This window comes from Peromyscus eremicus, chromosome 10 (assembly GCF_949786415.1).
Source record: "Peromyscus eremicus chromosome 10, PerEre_H2_v1, whole genome shotgun sequence".
Taxonomy (NCBI): domain Eukaryota; kingdom Metazoa; phylum Chordata; class Mammalia; order Rodentia; family Cricetidae; genus Peromyscus; species Peromyscus eremicus.
The window spans coordinates 18,579,219-18,599,923 of record NC_081426.1 but is presented as its reverse complement, the minus strand read 5'-3'; the positions used below and the strand labels follow the sequence as shown (position 1 = coordinate 18,599,923).

General features: G+C 46.9%; 1 protein-coding gene across 1 annotated transcript in view; it reads right to left on the bottom strand.

Annotated features, from left to right (window-relative positions):
• Ddc (dopa decarboxylase) overlaps positions 1-10,641 on the bottom strand; it is a 60,190-nt gene extending 49,549 nt beyond the window's left edge. Inside the window, exons 1-3 of the mRNA XM_059275327.1 lie at positions 10,439-10,641; positions 5,747-5,860; positions 2,536-2,655 (exon numbers count right to left, since the gene is read on the bottom strand). Coding sequence (XP_059131310.1) covers positions 2,536-2,655; positions 5,747-5,860; positions 10,439-10,639 — 435 coding nt within the window. The 5' untranslated portion in view covers positions 10,640-10,641. The remainder of the gene's footprint in view (positions 1-2,535; positions 2,656-5,746; positions 5,861-10,438) is intronic.
• Positions 10,642-20,705: the final 10,064 nt, after the last annotated feature.

Here is a 20,705-nt window from a genome sequence, read left to right as displayed (position 1 = left end):
GGGTATGGAGTTACAGTGAAAGCTTGCTCTAGGGTCAGGCCTACTGTGAAGAGTGAGACACTTGCCCAGAAATAAATCGACCAGAATTCCAGGCCATGCCTCTGCAGACAGCTCTGCTGGCCTCTCAAGCCCTTACTGGCTGTCTCTTCTCTGGAAACTCTCACTTGACTGTCCTTGTCAAGGACGGCAAGAGTGTCCCTGGGAAACCAGGATTTCAGCATCAGAGCCTGGGGAAGCCACCAGGGATTCACCCCTCGAAAATGGCTCTGACTTCATGTTGGGGACTAATGTGTGGAAGCCCCTTCTCTAGCTGGAACAACACCTATACAATGCCTTGTAGCCAAGGAGGTTTGGCTGTGCTGCATAACCTCTGAAAAGAAGAAAATGGTCCTGTAAAACTGTATTGGGACTTCCCTAGAACATTCCTGCTGCCATTTTTAGAAATCTGGTTCACAGTGCCCTTTTATGCTTCTGTTACAGTACAGTATAGATGTACATTTACTAGAATATATATTTTTAGATAGGGTCTCATGTGGACCAAGCTGGTGTGAATTCCCCGAGGATGACTATGAACTCCTGATTCTCCTGCCTGCATCTCTCAACTGTTGGAATTACAGGCAGTCCCAGCCCACTCAACTCTACTAGCTCATTTTTTATCGTCTGCCTACTTAGTGACTTAGATACGACCAAGTGAGCTAACCAAAGAATGTAAAGCATGGTTAGATCACAGTGCTGCTGGCCTGCCCACAGATCTCGGCATCAGAATGAACAAGAATTTACCTTTCCCGGCCCATCCGAGCCTTGCTGTGTTTGACTCTCTACAGGCAGAGGCTAGGAACCAGCAAGTCCTTTTTCAGGGCTCTCGTGCAGACAGCATACAACACAGACCTCATCTCCCACCGCCAAGATGCCAGGCCTCTTTCCCAGACACTGAGATTGTTTACCTTTCAGGGGAAAAGGGACTCTGCTGATGTGATTAACATTAAGAGCCCTGACTTGGAAAGATTATCTTGGATTATCAGAGTGGACCCAATCCTATCACTCGGGTCCTTAAAAGTGGAGACCCGATGTTCACATCTGCAGTCAGAACATGACAGTGAGAGAAAGATCAGTGAGATGGAACACAGCTGCTTCTGGAGATGGAGAGGGCAGTTGCAGGCCAAGGAATTCCAGAGGGCTTTAGAAAACTTGAGGAGGTGGGGAAATGGATTTTCCCCTTGGGCTTCTAAGATGACAATCTCGATTTTAGCTCATTAAAACCCAAGTCAGACTTGCAGAACCATAGGAAAATAAATGTGTTTGAAGCCACTGCACTATGTGTAGCATCCTTAAGAAAAAGGTCATACATTGGAGGCGAAAACACACGGTCTTATTGAATAGTCTCAGGACTAGAAACTGAGGGCCTTGCTTCCTAGTTTAGTTTGGCCACACTAGACATGTGATCTTCCACCAAGGCATTCTCCTGTCAGCCCCAGTGTTCTCACCCATAAAATATGTGGAACCATCACTGCTTTACCTTATACTGGGAGATTCCGAGAAAACAATATGTATATTTAAATCCTTCTCTCTAAAGTTAACAGGACTTTCTCAGTATGGCAACCCTGAATCTGACATGAGAACAATACATAAGGAGGGCTGATGAGTTAATGTAGTTCCTTGTTTGTGCTACTAACTGTTTTTTAAAGGCTCACATTTGCTGGGACATGGTGGTACATTCTTTTAATACCGGCCCTTGGGATGGAAAAGCAGGTGGAGCTCTGAGCTCAAGACCAGCCTGCTGTACATAGTGAGATTCAGGCCAGGGCTCCACAGTCAGACCCTGTCTCAAAAAAAAGGAGGGGAGGACATAAATTCCAACCATTCACTCTGAAGATCCTGGTGGAATGGAAAATTCACTACGGCTGTCATTTGCATCTGTTGGGTACCCTCATGTAAGCCCTGCAGTTGTTCGAGTGAATACGGAGCATGAATTAAATGTATGCACAGACATAGCAGAAGCCTTAGGTAAGCTGTTGGCTCACCGACAAATAGCACATACAGCCAAGTAGCCCATACAGACGTTGAAGCATGGCCACAGCTGTCACTTGGGGTAAAGACGGGATCCTAGGGTGACAGCAAGATCTTAGTTTCTGGAATACGCAGATACAAGGTCTATAACTTCCCAGCTAGAAGCTGAGAGGAAAGTTACCAGTTATTTTGTCCCCCAGTTTCTTCAGTGCTGTGAGGAGTAAATATGTCTGGAGAGTGCTTAGGCACGGTGGCCAGCAATGGATGCCCCAACAAAAACATTCGCTGCCCTCTGTGGTAGCCACTGATCTATCTAGCAGAAGGGCCTGTGGTGATAAATGCTTGCCCACAGCTCATGAGAAACAGCACCATGATCTAAATCCAGATCCCGTCAACTCCAAGACCAGAGTTTCCCAGCTTTCCTGTTCTCTGGAAGAAATCTTTGGGCACTGCTTTCTGTTTGCAGCTGTGGTTCTTTGTGGGGCCCACACTCCCAGAAGACTTCCTTCCCCACTTCCCCCACCTTACCTGGATCACTCCTCCCCCTTCCCCAGCTCTTCCAGCCAAAAAGGCCTCTGGCAGCTCCAGCATCTTCCCCAGCCAATCCATCATCACTGTCTCCAGCTCTGTGCACGCTGGGCTTGCAGCCTGCAGTGGGGGTGGGGTGGGGTGGGGGAGGGAGAGTGAGGCACTTAAAGCCACGGGGCAGCTGGCCTCAGCACAAAAGGGTGACATGGGAAAGCATTGTTTCTTTGGTGACTTTTATTTGATCAATTTAACAAAAAGTTCACTTTTTTTTTTTTTGTCCCCCAAATCCACTCTTGGCAGGGAATTAATCCCTTGCTCGCTGTGTCTGGAGCATGTCTTCCCACATTCCTATGTTGAAACCTGAACCCACTAGGAGAGTATTGAGAGGTGGGGGCACATTACGGGTCAACCCGCCTGCGTGGCTCCTTTGGTCATGAACTGACGGGAAAATGGGTCGTCTCAGGAGTGGGCTAGATTGAAATGAGGAAGCTCACCCCAATGCTTGTCTGTTTTATGTATGCCTGCTGCCTGCTGCCTGCTGCAATCACACAGCACGCTTCGCTGCCAGATGCCAGTAGCGTGTTCTTCACACCCTCAAGTAGACTTCTAATGTTTATAAAGGATTCAGTCGATGGTATTTTCTTCTCCCCCAGCAAAGGGATTGAGACAATGCTGTGTTCTCATTTCCCAGAGATCGGGAGGAGCCTTGGGGGTTAGCTCTGCCAAGAGGTCTGGAAGCAGGGCCTGGGCCTGGCAGCACGGATAGAACTTTACAAAGAGGACGTTTCTCTGCTCTTCCTCAACTCCTTCCAGATATGACACAGGAAGCCATGCCGGGTAGATCTCTATGAGCCCCTTTGGACTTACCTCACCATCCCCATCTCCTCTCCACGACAGAAAGTCTCAGGGTGTAAGCTGAGAACAGTCCCTGGACACATAAACCTCCCCAGCTCCACCACACACACAGTCATGATTCTCTAGGAACTAATGCTGAAGCAAGGGCTCAGATACTGAGGAGTTTGGGGTCAACTCTGACTGAATCCCAGATTAAAATTCCCCAATCGCAGATGGGCCTCAAATGCTTGAACTCAGTCTCAGACTTAGCTTCTTTCATCCAGATTGGGACAAGGAGACCCAGCATCAGCCTCTGTGAACCTTACTCCGCCATGCCTGCCTGCTTCGTGCACTGTGCACTTGAACAATACAGAAAGGTCTACTGCTACACCCTCTTCTATGGCCGTGAGTGAAGTTTAGAGTGCAGAATTGAGTCAAGGAAATGGGCATTGGTTACTTTCATCCCCTAGGCAACAGCAGACAAGCTACTCATATTTTTGTTGTTGTTTTTTGTTTGTTTGTTTTTTCGAGACAGGGTTTCTCTGTGTAGCTTTGGTGCCTGTCTTGGATCTCGCTCTGTAGACCAGGCTGGCCTCTAACTCACAGAGATCTGCCTGCCTCTGCCTCCCAAATGCTGGGATTAAAGGTGTGCACCACTGCTGCCCAGCCAAGCTACTCATCTTATGAAGTCTTTTAATTGCCCAGTGACTTGGAGTCTGGCCTCTCTTCTCTCATTGCACACAGAAGGAGACTGTATATTCTTAGGTCCAGGCAAAGGTGATTTGAGTTTCCAGCACAACCTGGTGTCCAGAGTGCTCTTGTAGATACCTGTGCATTCTGGCATCATGACACATTGATGGCAAGAGGAACTGAGGACTCTCTCCCTGCTGGTCTGATGGTCATCCTCATCCTGGTGGGTTCTACTGCAGTCAGGCTAATCCTAACTCCAGGCATAGGAACCAGCATTCCCTGTTATGAACCACAGCTATCAAGTAATACAACCTCTGAAACAGGAAGGCAGACATTTCCTTATTCAAAACATAAAAGACCATTCTAGACGAGCAGATAAATCAGAGGTTGATGCTGGGTCTCCAGACCGACATGCAGGAGCAGCAGAACTATACCAGTGAAACCGGCCACTATAACATCTAATTAAAGCAAAGGGCACACTCAGCCTAGGCCAGGTCTGTCCCCAGGAGAAGGAGGTTCCAGTTGCCTGATGGAAGAGCAATGTCAACAGCAACAGTAGGGAGGTGTCCTTAGCTCTTCCCATGAGCTGTGACTCCCAGGTGCTCAGCTCCTGAGGATCCCAGCTTGAAAAAAAGCAGGTGTCATGTGGTGAAGCAGCCAGCTCAACTGGTCTTGGCTGGCTTCTGAGAATTCCTAAGTTGTCCTCCCTTTCTATATCCCAGGTCCTCACTCAACGCTAGTCAACCCAAGTGGGCTCCAAGGTACAGATAAGGGAGGCATTCTGCATCTAGAGAGTCAAAGACAGTTCTAGGCTTTGGGGAACTCTTCATAGTGTGGGTAGCCCCAGAACCTGAGAGTCAATGGCACCTGCTTAAAATCCCTCCTGAAACACACAGCTAGGACACAGAGAGGGGAGACCTAGGCCCAATGACTTCAGAGTAGGGAACTTTCCAAGTCTTTACTCCATGTAGGAAGAGACCTCACACAGGGAGGGATGGACTGCCTGGAGGCAGCCCTAAGCCTATTTCCAGACACTTTTGCTCTGCATACTTGCCCATCAGATAGGCTGGGCAGTAGCCTAGTGGGGGGCCGATGGAATGAGACAGGGTGGCAACATTCTCAGACTTCAGAGTGCGTAGCAATCTTCTGCTCTTAGGGGAATGCAGGATCCGGCTTTGAGCTGCAGAAGCTTCCCTGCCTTAGACTGGGATTTTGATTCAAATCAAGTGCTTATAAAAACAAAACAAAAAAACAGCCCTATGCAAGACCTCCTTTCCTTTCCTCTCTTTTCTTCTCTTCTCTTCTCTTCTCTTCTCTTCTCTTCTCTTCTCTTCTCTTCCCTTCCCTTCCCTTCCCTTCCCTTCCCTTCTCTTCTCTTCTCTTCTCTCCTCTCTTTTTCTCCCCTCCCTTCCCCTCCCCTCCTCTCCCCTCTCCCCTCCCTTTCCTTCCCCTTCCTTCTTCCCCCCTCTTTTCCTCTCTTCCCCCCCTCCTTCTTCCTTCCTTCTCCCACTTTCCATTCAGAATTTCTCTTCCCTTAGAAACTCCCTCCCTGGAGCCCAGACTCTACTTTCTGCAAAGCGGCCCTGCTACCTACAGGTGACCGAGTCACCTGTTTCTGTCCAGTGTGTAAAGGGATCACCTCCCCATGCAGGAACAGACTCCACCACAGGGTCTTGGAGATACTCACCCAGGAGAAGCCAATGCAGCCGATAGCCCCACACAGCATGTCTGCAAGCATGGCTGGGTATGAGCTCGCCGTGGGGAAGTAAGCGAAGAAATAGGGGCTGTGCCAGTGTGTTACCTGTAGGGAGGTGGAACAGTTACTCTGGGGCAAAGGAGTCTGGCTATACCTGAACAAGGCCATGAGTTCCTCTAGGATGCATGCAGAAGTCAACTTGGACCAAGTTGCTCAAATGTAATCATCCCACACTTTCTGATTTTTACCTCGTTGTCACTACAGTGAACAGACTCGCTGTCTTGTGCTTGAATGTTTTTGCTAGCCAAGAAGGAAATGCTGTTTTCATAAGATAATATGGAAAATTATCATAATTTGTCATAACACATGAAGTCTAGGTAGGAATGATAGCAATATTGCTTCAGGTTCTTGCTGGGTGCCCTGGACAGAGAGAGGGCTGCACCAGACATCTGAAATCCTAGAGTACAAAGCTTGGCTTTCCCCAAATTGCTCTAGCAAATTCAGTTACTTTTGTCTATCTATCTATCTATCTATCTATCTATGTTTTGTTTTGTTTGTAATGCCCATTTTTTTAAAGAATTTCTTTAATATCGTACCTTCCCACTGGTTTGCACAAAACTGCTCCCCCCAAAAAAAAATCAGCACCTTTAAGAGGAGCTGCTACCTCTGTCTCCCACAGTGGCCACTGTCCCCCTGCCTCCTCCAGCCCAGAGGGAGCAAACACTTGCTCCAGGCCAACCCTGGATTAGGTGCAGAAGAAAAGCTCAGGTTGGCCAGGAAGAGATGCACCTAGGTGGTATTCTTGGGAATCCCAGGGGTTGACAGATACACAGACCCTCACAGTGGTGAGGACACACAGATCTGTACTGATTCCGTGGGCATCATCTTCCCTATTCCCAGCCCCAAACAGCAGTATTAGGAGGCAGAGCCTTGGTGAGGTACTTAGGTCACGAGAGTGGGGCCTTTGTGATGGGATTTGGGATCTTCTAAGAAGAGATCAGACTGACTATACACTAACAATTCCAGAATCTATGGAGGGCTGTGACACTGTATCTATTTGGAAAGTTTGAACCCCCGCCCCCACACACACCCCAAACTTTAACCAAAAATTTCTGCTTTTGAAACATTGAAAGTCAATGTTCTGTGTGGCGATTTGTAGCAGGCTAAGGAAATATTTTTCTCTCCAAAGTTCAAAAGGCAGGGCTGGAGAGATGGCTCAGTGGTTAAAAGCACTGGCTGCCCTTCCAAAGGACCGGGGTTCAATTCCCAGCACCCACATGGCAGTTCACAACTGTAACTCCAGTTCCAGGGGCTCTGACACCCTCATACAGACATACATGCAGGCAAAACCCCAATGTACATTAAATAAATAAATAAATCTTTAAAAAAAAGTTCAAAAGGCTTATATGGTTCTGATCAAAAGATTCTGGAGAAAGGGTCTACTCCTGATTCCCCAAATCCAGGGACTGGGTTTCTTTCCGCATTGCTAGGCAGTGAGACCATCTCTAACTTTCTTCTCTAGAGTCTAGTCAAATAAATTCTTCTTTTTCATTGATTATAAGATAAAACTCTGTTGTGTTTTAGGATCTCCGAAATCAAGATGTACCCTCCACTGTAAGAAGCAGTCCCATGGAATCTACCCACCAGACTTCTGTGATGAGGCCACCTATGCACAGTCTTCGGCTGATATTCTTTAAAATAATAGATTTGCTTTTTTAAAAAGGATGTGCCTGTCCTGGGGAAGCGATTGCACAAAGTGAACTGAGGGCAGAGACATAAAACAAGCACTCATTCTTCATCAGTGTGTAAGGAAAGATGATCCCCGAGAGCGGGAGGGGCCCAGAGCCTGACCTTAGAGAAGCTGGGAGCTCAAATCACTCCATGTAAACATTGAAGTCAAGATGAAAGTAAGGGCCTGCAGGATGTGAGGAGCATTGGATGTCAGGCACCGAAGGAGCTATTAGAAGGAAGAGAGAGTCTAAGTGTGGTGGGGGGGGGGGGGGGAGAAGGAGAAGGAGGAGGAGAAGGAGGAGGAGGGGCGGTGGGGAGGAGAAGGAGGGGGTGGGGAGGAGGAGGAGGGGTGGGGAGGAGAAGGAGGGGATGGGGAGGAGGAGGAGGGGTGGGGAGGAGAAGGAAGGGGTGGGGAGGAGGAGGAGGGGTGGGGAGGAGGAGAAGGAGGAGAAGGAGGAGGGGGTGGGGACGAGGGGGGTGGGAAGGAGGAGGGTGGGGAGGAGGGGGTGGGGAGGAGGAGAAGGAGGAGGAGGAGGGTGAAGAGGAGGGTGGGGAGGAAGAAAAGGAGGAGGAGGGGGTGGGGAGGAAGAGGAGGAGAAGACCAGAGCTCTCTTTTGCTGGAGGGTACAGAGCTGCTTGCTGTAGGAAGCCCCTATCTGAATCCAACCTCCAGAAACGTGAGAGATGTTGAAGTCACCTAGTCTAGGTACTTATTATGGTGCAGCTCTTATGACTCCCCAAAGCTGTGGGTGTTAGGGGCTCAGTCTCCAAGGCGGCACTATCAGCAGGGAGTGAGAGGCCTTTAGGTCTTATGATGTGCCCTCATAGAAAAGTGTAAGATCAAGCAGTCCCCTCCTCTTTCTCTGCATCGCTCTCTAGCCATGAGGTGAGTAGATTTCCTCTGCCCCATCCTTCTGCCACGATGCACTGGCTCACCACAGGCTAAAAGCAAAAGGACCAGTGAGTCCCGGTTGAACCTCCAAGATTATAGGCCAAAATGAACCTTGTTTCTATGTGTTTGTTATTTCAGCCATCTGTTACAGGGTCAGAAAACCGACTAACACATTTCCATTTTTCATAGTCTTTGCAAAGATGCAAACGTGTCTTTTCTCAGCAAAACCACATATTAGACATTTACTGGCCAATACGTGCTACAAGGAACCCCCAGATTATGATTACAAAGATAACTAACTAGGATAGCTCATTAAAAACTGGAAGATTCCAGCAAGGCTCATTGCATGGCTGTCTCCAGGCCTGGGAGTGGGTCAGAGCCAACGGGGAAAAAAAGTGAGAGTGAAAGAAAATCAGGGTTAGCAAGAACAGGAAGGGGGGAGGGAGGGAGGGAGGCTGACAGTGAGTCTCAGAGGCTCTGGAGAACTTCACAGGCTGAGTGATGTGTTCAGCAGAGCAGGAGTGGGGCCCATGAGGCTTTAGAAAGAAAAAGAAAAAATGTTCAGATAAAAACCAAAACATCTGCAGTGGTAACTCGTTTGTCTTTGCGGAAATGCCTTTATACAGTGTAACTTGCAAAGGCCAGTAGAGGAGGAGGCCAAAGACTATACAAATGCACAGGGCCAGAGGTCACAGCTGGAGCCCAGGGTCTCAGTTTCTTTAGGTTCTTGGAGGCTCCACGCTGCCTGCCGCTCCCTCTCCTCGCTATCCACGTCTTGGAAAGGCCAGGGCGACTCTTGACTGGAAAGGACACTCCTCTGCCTTTCTCTCTGTGAACAGCCACAGAGCGTGTGGACTTGATAGTCCCACACCGGCTCTGCACAGCACAGGATTTTCACGTAGCTTCGGGTCAACCGCAGGGCGAGCACCAGGCTGGCTGGAACTGTTACCCAGGGAGCTAACCCCAGAGCCTCTGCGTTTCTCAGTTTTGCTCGACCCAGTAAATACTGCTGTGGAGTGTAGACTCGTGCAGGAAGACTGCACATTTTCCCAGCACTCCTGTACTCCTTTGTGGCCTGACATTTGACTGTGCCTCCCCGCACCGGCTTTGTGCTGACTGGCTTAGCTTATTTGTTCAACTTGCAGGCCAGAGCCAGAATTTTGAGTTTTACTCAAAGAACAAACACCAGGGGAAATCTCCTAAAGATGAAACTTGACAAGGGCTTGTGAGAGGTGTTCTGGAACTGAGGCGCTGACTCGGGAGCCTGTGACTTTGGCTGCCTCCCCAGAGCCTTGGTATTCTCTCTGAAAACAAGAGTGAGTACCCACCATCCCAGCTCCCCGCTGCCCTGCACACCACATACTTGTTCCTCATTCACCTTAGTGCTGGGGGAGGGGGCGGATGCCCAGCTCACACTTTACACATGATTTGGTCATCAGGGTAAGGCCTACTTGTTCAGAATCATGTTAATGGACAGGCTTTTAGGTAAATTGCTTGATGGGTAAAGTAGTACTGTGGAGACATACCACTAAGGTTCACTGCAATTCTTTGATCCATCTGGCTATTACGAAGGGCTCTGCTATTCTGTGCCCTTGGGCAGAAGCAGTATACACTGCCCATGCCCAAACAAAAATGAAGAAAACATCCCCTCAGTACAGGAAAGCTACCTTTTGACAGATACAAGAACGCTACAAGTGCCTTTATTTGGGATAGTTAATTAAACTATTTGCAATCAACCACCAGGAGCTTATTTTTTCTTGCCATCATAGGGTAATTAGGAACCGAGTTTGGTGAAGCAAGTACTGGGTCTTGGGGGCCTTGGTACAAAACCTTTACTCTACCTTTGGAGGCCATGTTATTTGGATCAATCATTTACCATCCCATCGGAGCTTCATGGACCACCTAATTTCCCTAATCTTAATTGTCTCAGCCGAAACAGAAACAATGGCAGGAATTTCTCTTTAACCTCTCTGGTTCTGTGACCCCGTGACACTGTAGCTTCCTGTAGGTGCTTTATTAGCATAAACCCTGCTGTCCTCTGACCTCATATGCATACTCACCCCCGGCATGATTATCTTCTCAATGTCTCTGATAATGTCTTCATATGCGTCTGGTTCCTGGGGGGCAGTGGCGGGGATCAGGGGCCGAAGGTAGCCAGGCTCCACATCAGGGTACACTGGACGTCCCTCAATGCCTTCCAGATAGTCAGCTATATAATCCACCATCTCCTTCCCTCTCCTCCGGAATTCACTTGAATCCATGTTCGAAACTGCCCATGGAGAGAAATAGAAATCAACCAACAAAACATTTCACCTCTGAACTGGAGGGGCAAACCCAGGGGCAGTGACTAAATCCTAGAGACTATTCAGTTCCCAGTCCAGCATCCCTTGCTTTCTTCCACATCTGGATGAGGCAGACATGCCGCTGGATCCACACTGTGCAGCACAATGCCCATTCCACACCTCACAAGACACTCAGTCAAGGCCCCACGGCACCTTCGTCTTCTTATTTTTTATTTTTTTATTTCAGCAAAATGCAAAAAAAAAGCACCCATTCAGGGATCCTTACACTTGAAAAACAAACACCGGTCCACATTCTGCCTGTACCCTTTGTTAGCCATTTGAAAGAGAGCCTTGCACTTTGAGCCCCACCCGGCAGCTGAGATGAAGATAATAATGCCAGCCCCTGAGGAGTGGGTGAGGGTATGATCACTCTGTGAGCTCAGCCCAGAGCCCAGGACAGCACAGCCCTGGCCAAAGTTAGAGATGTCTTTTCCTGGAATCCCATCTCCTGGTGACCTGTACCTTTGCCTACAGTCTGCTTGTCAGAATGACGCTTTCTTCACATCACACATGTCACACACACACACAGGCAGCTATCAGAGTTCATGTCCATTATCTTGATTAACATTATAACAACCTGAGTGATGCTGAATAATACAATTATTTTCTCCACAGGGCTTACTGCTGCCTGCTAGGGCTGAAGAGCGAGAGACAACACTTTTTGCAGTACATTTTGAGGGTCATTTTAAACAGTAAAATCACTAAGAAAAACAGTAACGACATAAAGGATAAGGTCAGAACAGATTTTTAAAAAAGAGGACTCTTATTTACATCACAAGAGCTCAAACATAAGGCAGAGTATCGCCTTGTTCAACCTCAGAGGGACTGTGTGTCTCTGATGACTCACACAGATCCTCAGCTCTGCACTTGGTCACGAAGGCACAATGAGCCTTAATTGAGGATTCAGATACAAGCTAGCATGCAGGAGATCCTGAATGCCTGGAATTTATGTGTAGTAAAAAATCGAATGTATTTGCAAAACAAGAAAGATGGACAACCCCCTAGAATCCTATCATCCCCAATTGTAACATGTGTCTTTCCTGAATAGTTCCTAAATTTGTGAGAGACAATTGAACGCTAAACAAAGGATACATTTCTAAATCCCTCCCTTAGTCCAGAGCTTTGTAATTGAAGATGGATTTTCCATCAGAATAAGTACTGGGGATGAGTCAAATCCATTGTGATTAGCAATGGGGCTGACCTTCATGTCATGTTCCCAGCACTTCCCCATGCTCCCCATTGTCTGGGGTGGGAGGGGGGGTTGGACAGATTTTGTGATGTTAAATGCGTTAGAAATGATTCATCAGACACTTTTTTAAAATGGGAAGACAGACTTTTTATTCAAGAGTATTGCATGGGGGAAAGAGTTTGACCTCAACTTTGAAACACCAGGGACAGATGGGGAATGTAGCCAAAGGGGATTACTCAGGGCTCTCCAGAGGAGTGAAACCCACCATATACATATACTTCTAACCACAAAAGGGAGTTTATTGGATTGACTCACATGCTCAGGGGCTGTTTATTTCCACAATGGCTGTCAGCAAGCTGGAGGACTAGAGAAACCAGTTGCCACTTAAGTCCAGGAAGCCTCAGGACAGGAGAGACCAAGGATGCAGCCCCAGCCAGAGGTCAAGGCCCTGAAGGTGCCTCAGGGAGTCACTGGGTGCTGGGACTTACTTATTGAGAGGCTGAAGAAGCTGAAGTCTGATGTCCACAGGTCACGGCCGCTGCAAAAGTGTATGTCTGCTGGGGCAGAGCAGTGGGGCTTCCTTCTTCTGCCTTTCGGTTCATCTGACCCAGCCTATGGGTGCTGCTCAGAGTCAAGACCAGGCTCCATCTCAGTTCACTGACCTCTAAGGGTTTCTGGTAATGACTTCCCAGAAGCATCAAGAAATTTCCTAGGCGTCTCTAACTCCAACCAAATAACAACCAAGGACAACCATGACAGCAGCAAGTAAAACCAGTGGGCAAAAAAAATTACTGAGAGCATGGGAGTTAGTCTTGGGGTTGGGAGGTAGCAAGCTGGATCAGATACCAAGGGTGGAAGGAGATGAATCTGATTAGATACTCACAATATCCGCCCAGTAGGCTCAGCAGGGCTTCTTTGTCAATCTAGGCTTAAGCTGACTTAAGGTTGGGTTAGGTGATAGCTGGTATCCAGGAACAACCTGCCTGATCAGGATTTTCCTTCCTCCAGTGTTCTTGCTGAAGGGACAGCACACAGGCACAATTTATAGAGGGCCCAGCCCCCGTTTCAGAGTTACCATTTGGGCGCACATTTCAGCCCTGAGTGCTTGGGAGACGATGGCACACAAGATAAGATTTAAATTCTAGCAACAGGAGGGAAGTCATGCTGATAAATGCATTTCTGTTGTGTGCCTTCTCCTGATGGCATTACTATACACTGTGACTGGGCCACAGTCAGACGCTGTACCTCTGTTGAGGAATATGACCATCATTACCTGTTTCCCGTTCTGTTAATGGAAAGGTGTGTGTGTGTGTGTGTATGTGTGTGTGTGTGTGTGTGTGTGTGTGTGTGTGTGTGTGTGTGTGCATGTGTAGTGGTGGTGATGGTGGGGAATTTCAGGGCTGATGCTCAGGGTTAAGAGCTGACCTACTCAGACTCAGACCCTGACATGGCTATATACTAACACACTACATGAATTGCTACCAAACTAACCCTTGTTTTCCTTAACAGAAAACGATGGCCCACGCCTTTAATCCCAGCACTCGGGAAGCAGAGCCAGGTGGATCTCTGTGAGTTCAAGGCCAGCCTGGGCTACGGAGTGAGTTCCAGGAAAGGCGCAAAGCTACACAGAGAAACCCTGTCTCCAAAAACCAAAAACCAAAAAAAAAAAAAAAAAAAAAAAAAGAGAGAGAGAGAGAGAGATGAAAAAGGGAAAAAAAAGAAAACAAAGATCAAGATAATGATAGCACCGCCATATGAATTTAATTGTGAATATTAAATAAATGCATAGGAAGAGCTTTGAACAGTAGTACTAAACAATTACTCAAGAACTGACTGTCAGCTATTTCATTTGCATTTTCTGAGGTTTCAGTTACTTGCAATCAACTGCAATCCAAAAACATTAAATGAAAAATATGTGCAATTTTTAAATGGTGCATTATTCTGAATAACATGATGACATCTGTGCCTTCCTGTTCCATATCACCCAGTACCTGAATCATTCCTTAGTACAGTGTTTTTCCACTGTAAATACTACCTGCCTGTTAGTCCCTTGGTAGCTATCACAACATAGCAGTTCTTGCGTTCAAGTAAGCTTTGTACTAATGCAGTAACTGCTTTGTTACATTTTAGGTATCGTTAACTTCTTTCTGTGTCTCATTTATTAAATGAGCTTCATCACCGGTATGTATGCATAGGATACATTTCTGTGGTTAGTTCCCGGTAGGTAGCCTCTGGAGGTCTTGAACTGTATCACTCTGTAAATGACAGGCAATTACTGTAGCAGCTTTTCCTTACAACTGCAAATTGTACCTCTTATCTGTTCCTGCACATTTTTTCGTTTGTTTGTTTGTTTTAGATTTAAAAAAATCCTAAAAGTGGAAAGCATTTTTTAAAATTTTTTTTAGTACTTTTCTAGAGATATATGGCTTTAGTGTTTTTAAATTATACTGCCAAGTTTCTCTGAGCACACTATTTTATCAAGTTACTCTTCTAATGGGGAGTGCTGTGCAGTTGCTGAGGTTAATTTTAAACTTTAACCGTCTCAGAATCATGAATGGCTCTCTTTTAACGTTGACTATTGAAATCAAATAGTGTTCTGATGCTTCTTTGACGTTTGGATTTCTTCATTTATGAATTGCTTATTCATTATATTTTTTCCACTTGGATATTAGCTATTTTTTTAAATTTAATTGCAAGGATCCTAACATATTAAAACTTCTACGCCCGTATCTGTGATATGTTTTATGACATTTTCCTCCTTTAGGCCTGACCTAATTTGGGATGATTTTATTCTGATTTATAAGAGTCAGAATAAAGAGGTCTTATAAGAGCTTTAATTTTTATATGGCAAAAAATCTCACAAATTTCCCCTTATGATTTGGACCTGGTATGTAATTTTTATAGTCGCCTAAAAGGAACCATTTTTGCAGACTGTTTGTCCTACCGAGGAGGGTACGTGTTGCGGAAAGCTGAAGTCTTGAGAAGAGAAGCCTTACAAAGCTGAGAGAGACCCACGGCCTCTCTGAAGCACCAGTGGGGTCTTTCTCCTGGGAATGAGACAGTTTTACGGACAAAGCAGGATATGCCAAGGAAAAAACAAACAAGCACGCCCCAACTCACTATGAAAGGAAATATTCCTAAGCAAACTGTAATCTAATACCTGGTTATTCTTTTCAAACCATCCTGTCATTTATTTGAAGATTATTTCCCGTTGAAACCTTTGCAGAAGGTACTTAGAGGCCAGCCTCGAGAGACTCTCACACTCAGAGCTGTCTGATATTCATGGCTCCGAGTTGGGCAAATATTAGCTGGAAGATGTAGACTGTGATAAGGGCAACGGCCTCTACTTCTCCAGACCCCTGAAAGGGTTTCTGTTGACACAACCTGCTCTGTCTCGGCAGCAGCTGCCCTGCATGGCTTTTGCATGCAGCCCCCACCATCGTTGGTGCATGTGTGGTGAGCCAGGCACCCCCCTGGATGTTTTATTATATCAGTGACAGTCAACACAACTCCATACCCATGGGCTTCAGGAAAATATGAACTCCCCTTGAACTCTCTCAGGCCTCCCAATCAACCCTCTGTTAAGAAGTTATTATTATTGTTGTAATTTACCGTTCGACTAGCTGTCCTTTGGTAACTGAGAATGAACGGATGAATAAATAAGTGAATGAGTCAGTTTGGCCTTCTAAATATTTGATTTCTGCTCTATTCTATATCGGACCCTGCCCTGCTTTTGCGACAACTTAAACACCAGGTCATTCACACCTCTGGGAGAGTCATAGTTGCTGGAGTGAGGCCGGCAACCACAGCCTCATCTGGCCTTCGATCTGGATCATTTTCACCATGCCCAGGCTACAGCTTTTCCTCTCTGCAATTTCACTTCTTGGACTCCTCTGCCATAGCCATTTTCCCAGAGCCCAGTCCAGGCCCCTACTGACATTCTTACAAGTTGTCGGGGGTAGTATCGGAATCCTGCTTCCATGGGACCTTGGTGAAGAATTTTGGCTGCAAACCTGAAGCTCACGTCCTACCATGGTGTGTTCCGGGGAGGGAGCTCCTGCGAGCTGGGGGAAGGGCGGCAAGGTTCCCAGCACCCATGCGCAGTCTTGCCTAGCATTTCACATTTTCCACGCTTCCATCCAAGACCATAACAAGGTTTCTAGCCATGAGAAATCTCTAATAATTTGAAGAATGACTATCTGATGTTTTACCTCACAACAGCAACAAAACCCCAAGTCCCCTGAGTCTTTTTAAACTCTTAAGCTGCTGGCTAAGTGGCGTGTTTTTAAATGAACTTTTGGTGAACATTTTTGCTGGTGACCGTGAAGCACAGGAACAGTCCAAATTGGCTTAAGAGCAGCCTTGGTATGTGCCAGTGTCAGGCGACCCAAGGTCAAGGGTACTTCTTTAGTTACCATGGAGCCTTCAACCTTCAACCTTTCTAAGGTTTCCTGTCAGCTCCTGCAAAGGCAAACAGGCATGAAAGTACCCCCAGGAGTGCCATCGGCAGGATGAAAAGAGGCCACATGCTGAGGGCCTGCAGCAGAGTCCACACTCAGTAAAAACTTTTATTAGTAATCAGGGAAGCATTGTGTAGGGGAAGCAGGGGGAAATGTGGGAATGCTCTCCTCTCCTCTCCCCTGCCCTCCCCTCCCCTCCTCTTTACCTTCTGCCTCTCAGGCTAGATTGGGACTCACTATGTAGCTCAGGCTGGCCTTGCACTTCTGATCTTTCTGCCCCCACTTCCCCAGTTTACAAGCCACAGCCTGTTCTACTAATACACTAGAAGCAAAGTTGTGTGTTCTCGTGTTTTAAGTGAAAGGAAAATTCACTGGGCAGAAAGAAGTACCTCATTTTCTGGCTTTAGAGGCCACCCTTTCACATTATCTGGCTTGCACTTCTGCCCTGCGAGGCACAAACTTCCCTTTACAGAGTGGAAAGTCCGCTGTTCTAGAGCCACTGTTTCCTTTTCAGTCTTGAGAAGAGGGCTGCACTAACCACAGACGTTCTAAAAGTCAGAGAAGGGGAATACGGAGCCAGAGCACAGAGCTCAAGTCTACGCTCATGTCTGATTTGGGCCTACCTAGGGGTGACTTGTGTTTCTGGCCACTGGTGGTGTCGTCCCACAATCTCCTTTGCAGGGATGATCCCAGTGACCCAAGGACCTCCCACTAGAGCTCCTGTCCCCTGCCAATAACTCCGTTCCGGAGTCCAGGACAACATATGGATCCGCTGTCACAGAGAACCTTGTCAGGATTCTTAACAAATAAGGAGGCTGAGCCGGGTGGTAGTGGCGCATGCCTTTAATCCCAGCACTCGGGAGGCAGAGGCAGGCGGATCTCTGTGAGTTCGAGGCCAGCCTGGGCTACCAAGTGAGTTCCAGGAAAGGCGCAAAGCTACACAGAGAAACCCTGTCTCGAAAAAAAATCAAAAAAAAAAAAAAAAAAAAGGAGGCTGAAGCACGGAGGGCCTGACTCCTAGCAAGGTTACGTTTCAGCCGAACGCAGGCAGGCAGGCAGTCTGACTCCTACTGTCACTGGACTCAAACACAGGTTCTTAGCATCCTAACAGTTGTTGCAAAGGCCCGTTGCTTGACAGTCTCTAGAAAAGTGGCCTAAAGCAGCATCAGAACGTGAAGCCCAACCACTTCCCAAGCTTCAGACAGTCGTGATTCCCAAATGCCTCCCAAGGCACATAGCACAGCAGCTACCAAGGCACCTTAGTTGGTGAGAGGCCATGTTCATCACAAAGGGAAGCAAGAAGTTAGTGGGCCTGGGTAGCACTTGTGGAAATGTAACCACGGTCAGGCCCTCACTTCAGTCCATTTGTGCTATTGCAGAAGACGCAGTAAACCAGATGGCTTACATTCCACACACAGTGGTTTTGCAAAGTTGCAGAAGCTAGGGTTCTGAAATCATGTTTGCTTTCTGGTGAGGTGCCTCTCCCAGGCTCACACTGCTGACTTCTTGCAGTGTCTTTGGAGAAAGGAAACGGGGCCTCACCTTAGGACTTCTGCAAGGGTGTTATTGCCATCTTCCAGACTGTATCCTTTTGACCAAAGCGCCTCAGAAGGCATCACTTCCTAAGACCACCGTGTCCTGTGGTAAAACTTAAGCACAGGAGCTTGGAGGCTATAAGCCACAGCCCTTTGAACTCTATTTCCAATCTGTGACATAGCCACAATCCCAACTCCACACAGAACTGTAATGATGCCACAAGATGCTCAAAGCCTGCCAGTGTGCCCTACCCTTACCCTTCTGCAGACATGAAAAGAGTCACTGTTTCTTTCTCATTTCCTGTTTCATAACAACCGTGCTGCATCGAAGTATTTTCTTGGCTGACAATGCGTGGAGTTTAAATAATGATTTTCAGCTATGTTCTCCCCGGGGAAATACTATTTCTAATCATATCTCTGTCACCGCACTGTGTGACCAAAGTTAGAGAAACCTGGAAAAATTCATAACATTTGTGACTTTCAAAGGAAAAAGAGAATATTTGGGACAAAGACTTTTCTTTCATTTCTTTTCTTTTTTCTTTTTTTTTTTTTTTCACTTGACTTTCTCTGCATGTCTATGTGCAAAAACAGAACACAACCAAAACTGAGACCTCAAAGTTACTTTACTGTCATCCAGCCCACCCTGGCCAGCAGGCATCTGATGTTAGGACTGGTACGGCCAAGGGTCAGATGGAGGAACTGAAGCATCACAGGGCAGGTGACACCATCAAGGATGTCCCTGAAGGCTATGAATTCTCCCAGTGCACAAAACAGGTGTGAGCTGTACAATTCTTTTTTCATATTGCTTAATTCTTCCCAGAAAAGTCACAATGCTATAAGAAAGCTTAGCTCTACATACAGACAATATAAACATGCATCTGAGCTAGCCTTTCTCATCCACTCAAATTTCAAATGTAAAAACATTGAAATCTTCCTGCTTTTATTCATGTTTGCTGCTTTTGTTTGTTTGTTTGTTTGTTTGGTTTTTCGAGACAGGGATATTTGCTACTTTTTAAGGTTTACCAAAGAAGCGTCAGGTGATTTTCATTCACTTTCTCCTTTGCTCCTATTTTATTTGACATCACACCAAAAGTTTTTCGCAAAAGGAATACTTTTCCCCTACTCTATGTTTTCCCCTCAATTCATCCCCTTTTTGCTTTTGCCCTGTGGCAAAAGATCACAGGCCACTTGCCTTTCCTATAGGCCAGAGACTCCTCGGGTTTGTTCCAGTGGCTGCCTCTTGGTAATAGTCTCATATTGGTTTATTGTCTTTGCAAACACAGACACCTGGCATTGTGAGTCTATTTGGTGCCCTTTGGTACCCGCTTCTGGTAGTCTCAATTTTCTCTCACGAATGAGGTCAGTGGTAAACATTGACTTCTCAATTCCTCATTATCCCTTGGACTGCGCAGTTGCTGGCCTGTCACTGTGTTGCTAGGAACCCTGTATTTCAGGCTCTTCCACATTCACTTCTGAGAATACATTGACATTTGGTTGTCGCATTCTATTGTCCGAGAAACCAAACAAATCAGTATTTCCTAACCTTCCGCTAAGCACATGGCATTCACAGTATCTTATTTAATACCCAGTAACCCTGTAAGGTGAGGATTATTACTACCACTATACCAAAGTCACACAGTCAGCAAGTCCTCTTTCCTTCCAAAACCAGCCTCTTCCCAATCAGCCCTTGGCCTGGACATCCTACCCTCTCTCGGAAGCCTGAGAGGCACAGATGGACTCCAACAAGGTCTCCTGCCGGGACTGATGGAGATGTTGCCTACAGCCCCAAGTGCAGCTGCAGGGGTCCTGCCTGTGGCACCAGGGTTCTGATTGGAGACCAGAAGAGTAGCTTCAGCAAGAGGACTGAGCAGCCATGCTGCCCGGGTACCCTCCTGGGTGCGTCTCCATGGGAACAGGCTGGACCGACTCTGCGGTCCTCCATTCCCTCCATTTGCACATCAGCTCTGCAGAGCAGTGAAATTACCTGCCCTTCCGAAGTAAGAGAGTAGGTGGGGGGCAGCAGCTGGCTTGCCTACACCTGCACAGACCCAAAGTGGCTTGTACACATGGGCCTCTCAGCAGAAAGGCAAGCCCATCCCTTCTCACCTCCTGTCACTCAGTCTGTGGAATTTTAACCTTCCCTATTAACCTGATCTACTTGCTTTCGAGGTACATCTGTGCCCCCCTGAGGGTCTTCCTGCCAAAATGCCTATGAATGGGAAGAGAACCGTTAGGATTGTTTTAAGATACTGGGGAGCATTGCCTCCCTGGCACTTCCTCAAACTTAACACCAGACATAAGATGAGTTTGCAAAAGTTCAAGGTAAAGCCTTCATGATAATTAATAGCTCCAAGAGCAGGGGGAAAAAACGGAACTAGATCTCTGGACATTTCTTGTACGTGTGGAGGTTTAAAGGAGAATTTAATTTTCTTTATCTTATTAGCACAATCCCTGTGTGGAGGCCCACAGACCATGTGCCCAGGAAAGAGGGAAGGATGCTGTCACAGATGACAATGTCTTGTCTCTCTGCAGACATCCAGATACCCTTCCCTGACTAGTTCTTCATTGTCCTGGGATGTCCTGATCCAGGACTCTGCAGACTGTGGCTGAGCTTGGGGTGACTCTGAATGAAGTCTGCTTCCCTTTGGCACCCCTGAAAGTTCCAAAGGAGGCCAGCTTTCCTGAGATTGTCACTTTTACTTTGATCCTGTTTTGGAGGGGAAACATGGTGTTTCCAAATAAGCAATTGTGTATAAGGAACAGAACTGGGAAGCCTTTGAAGAAAAAAAAAAAAGAAATAA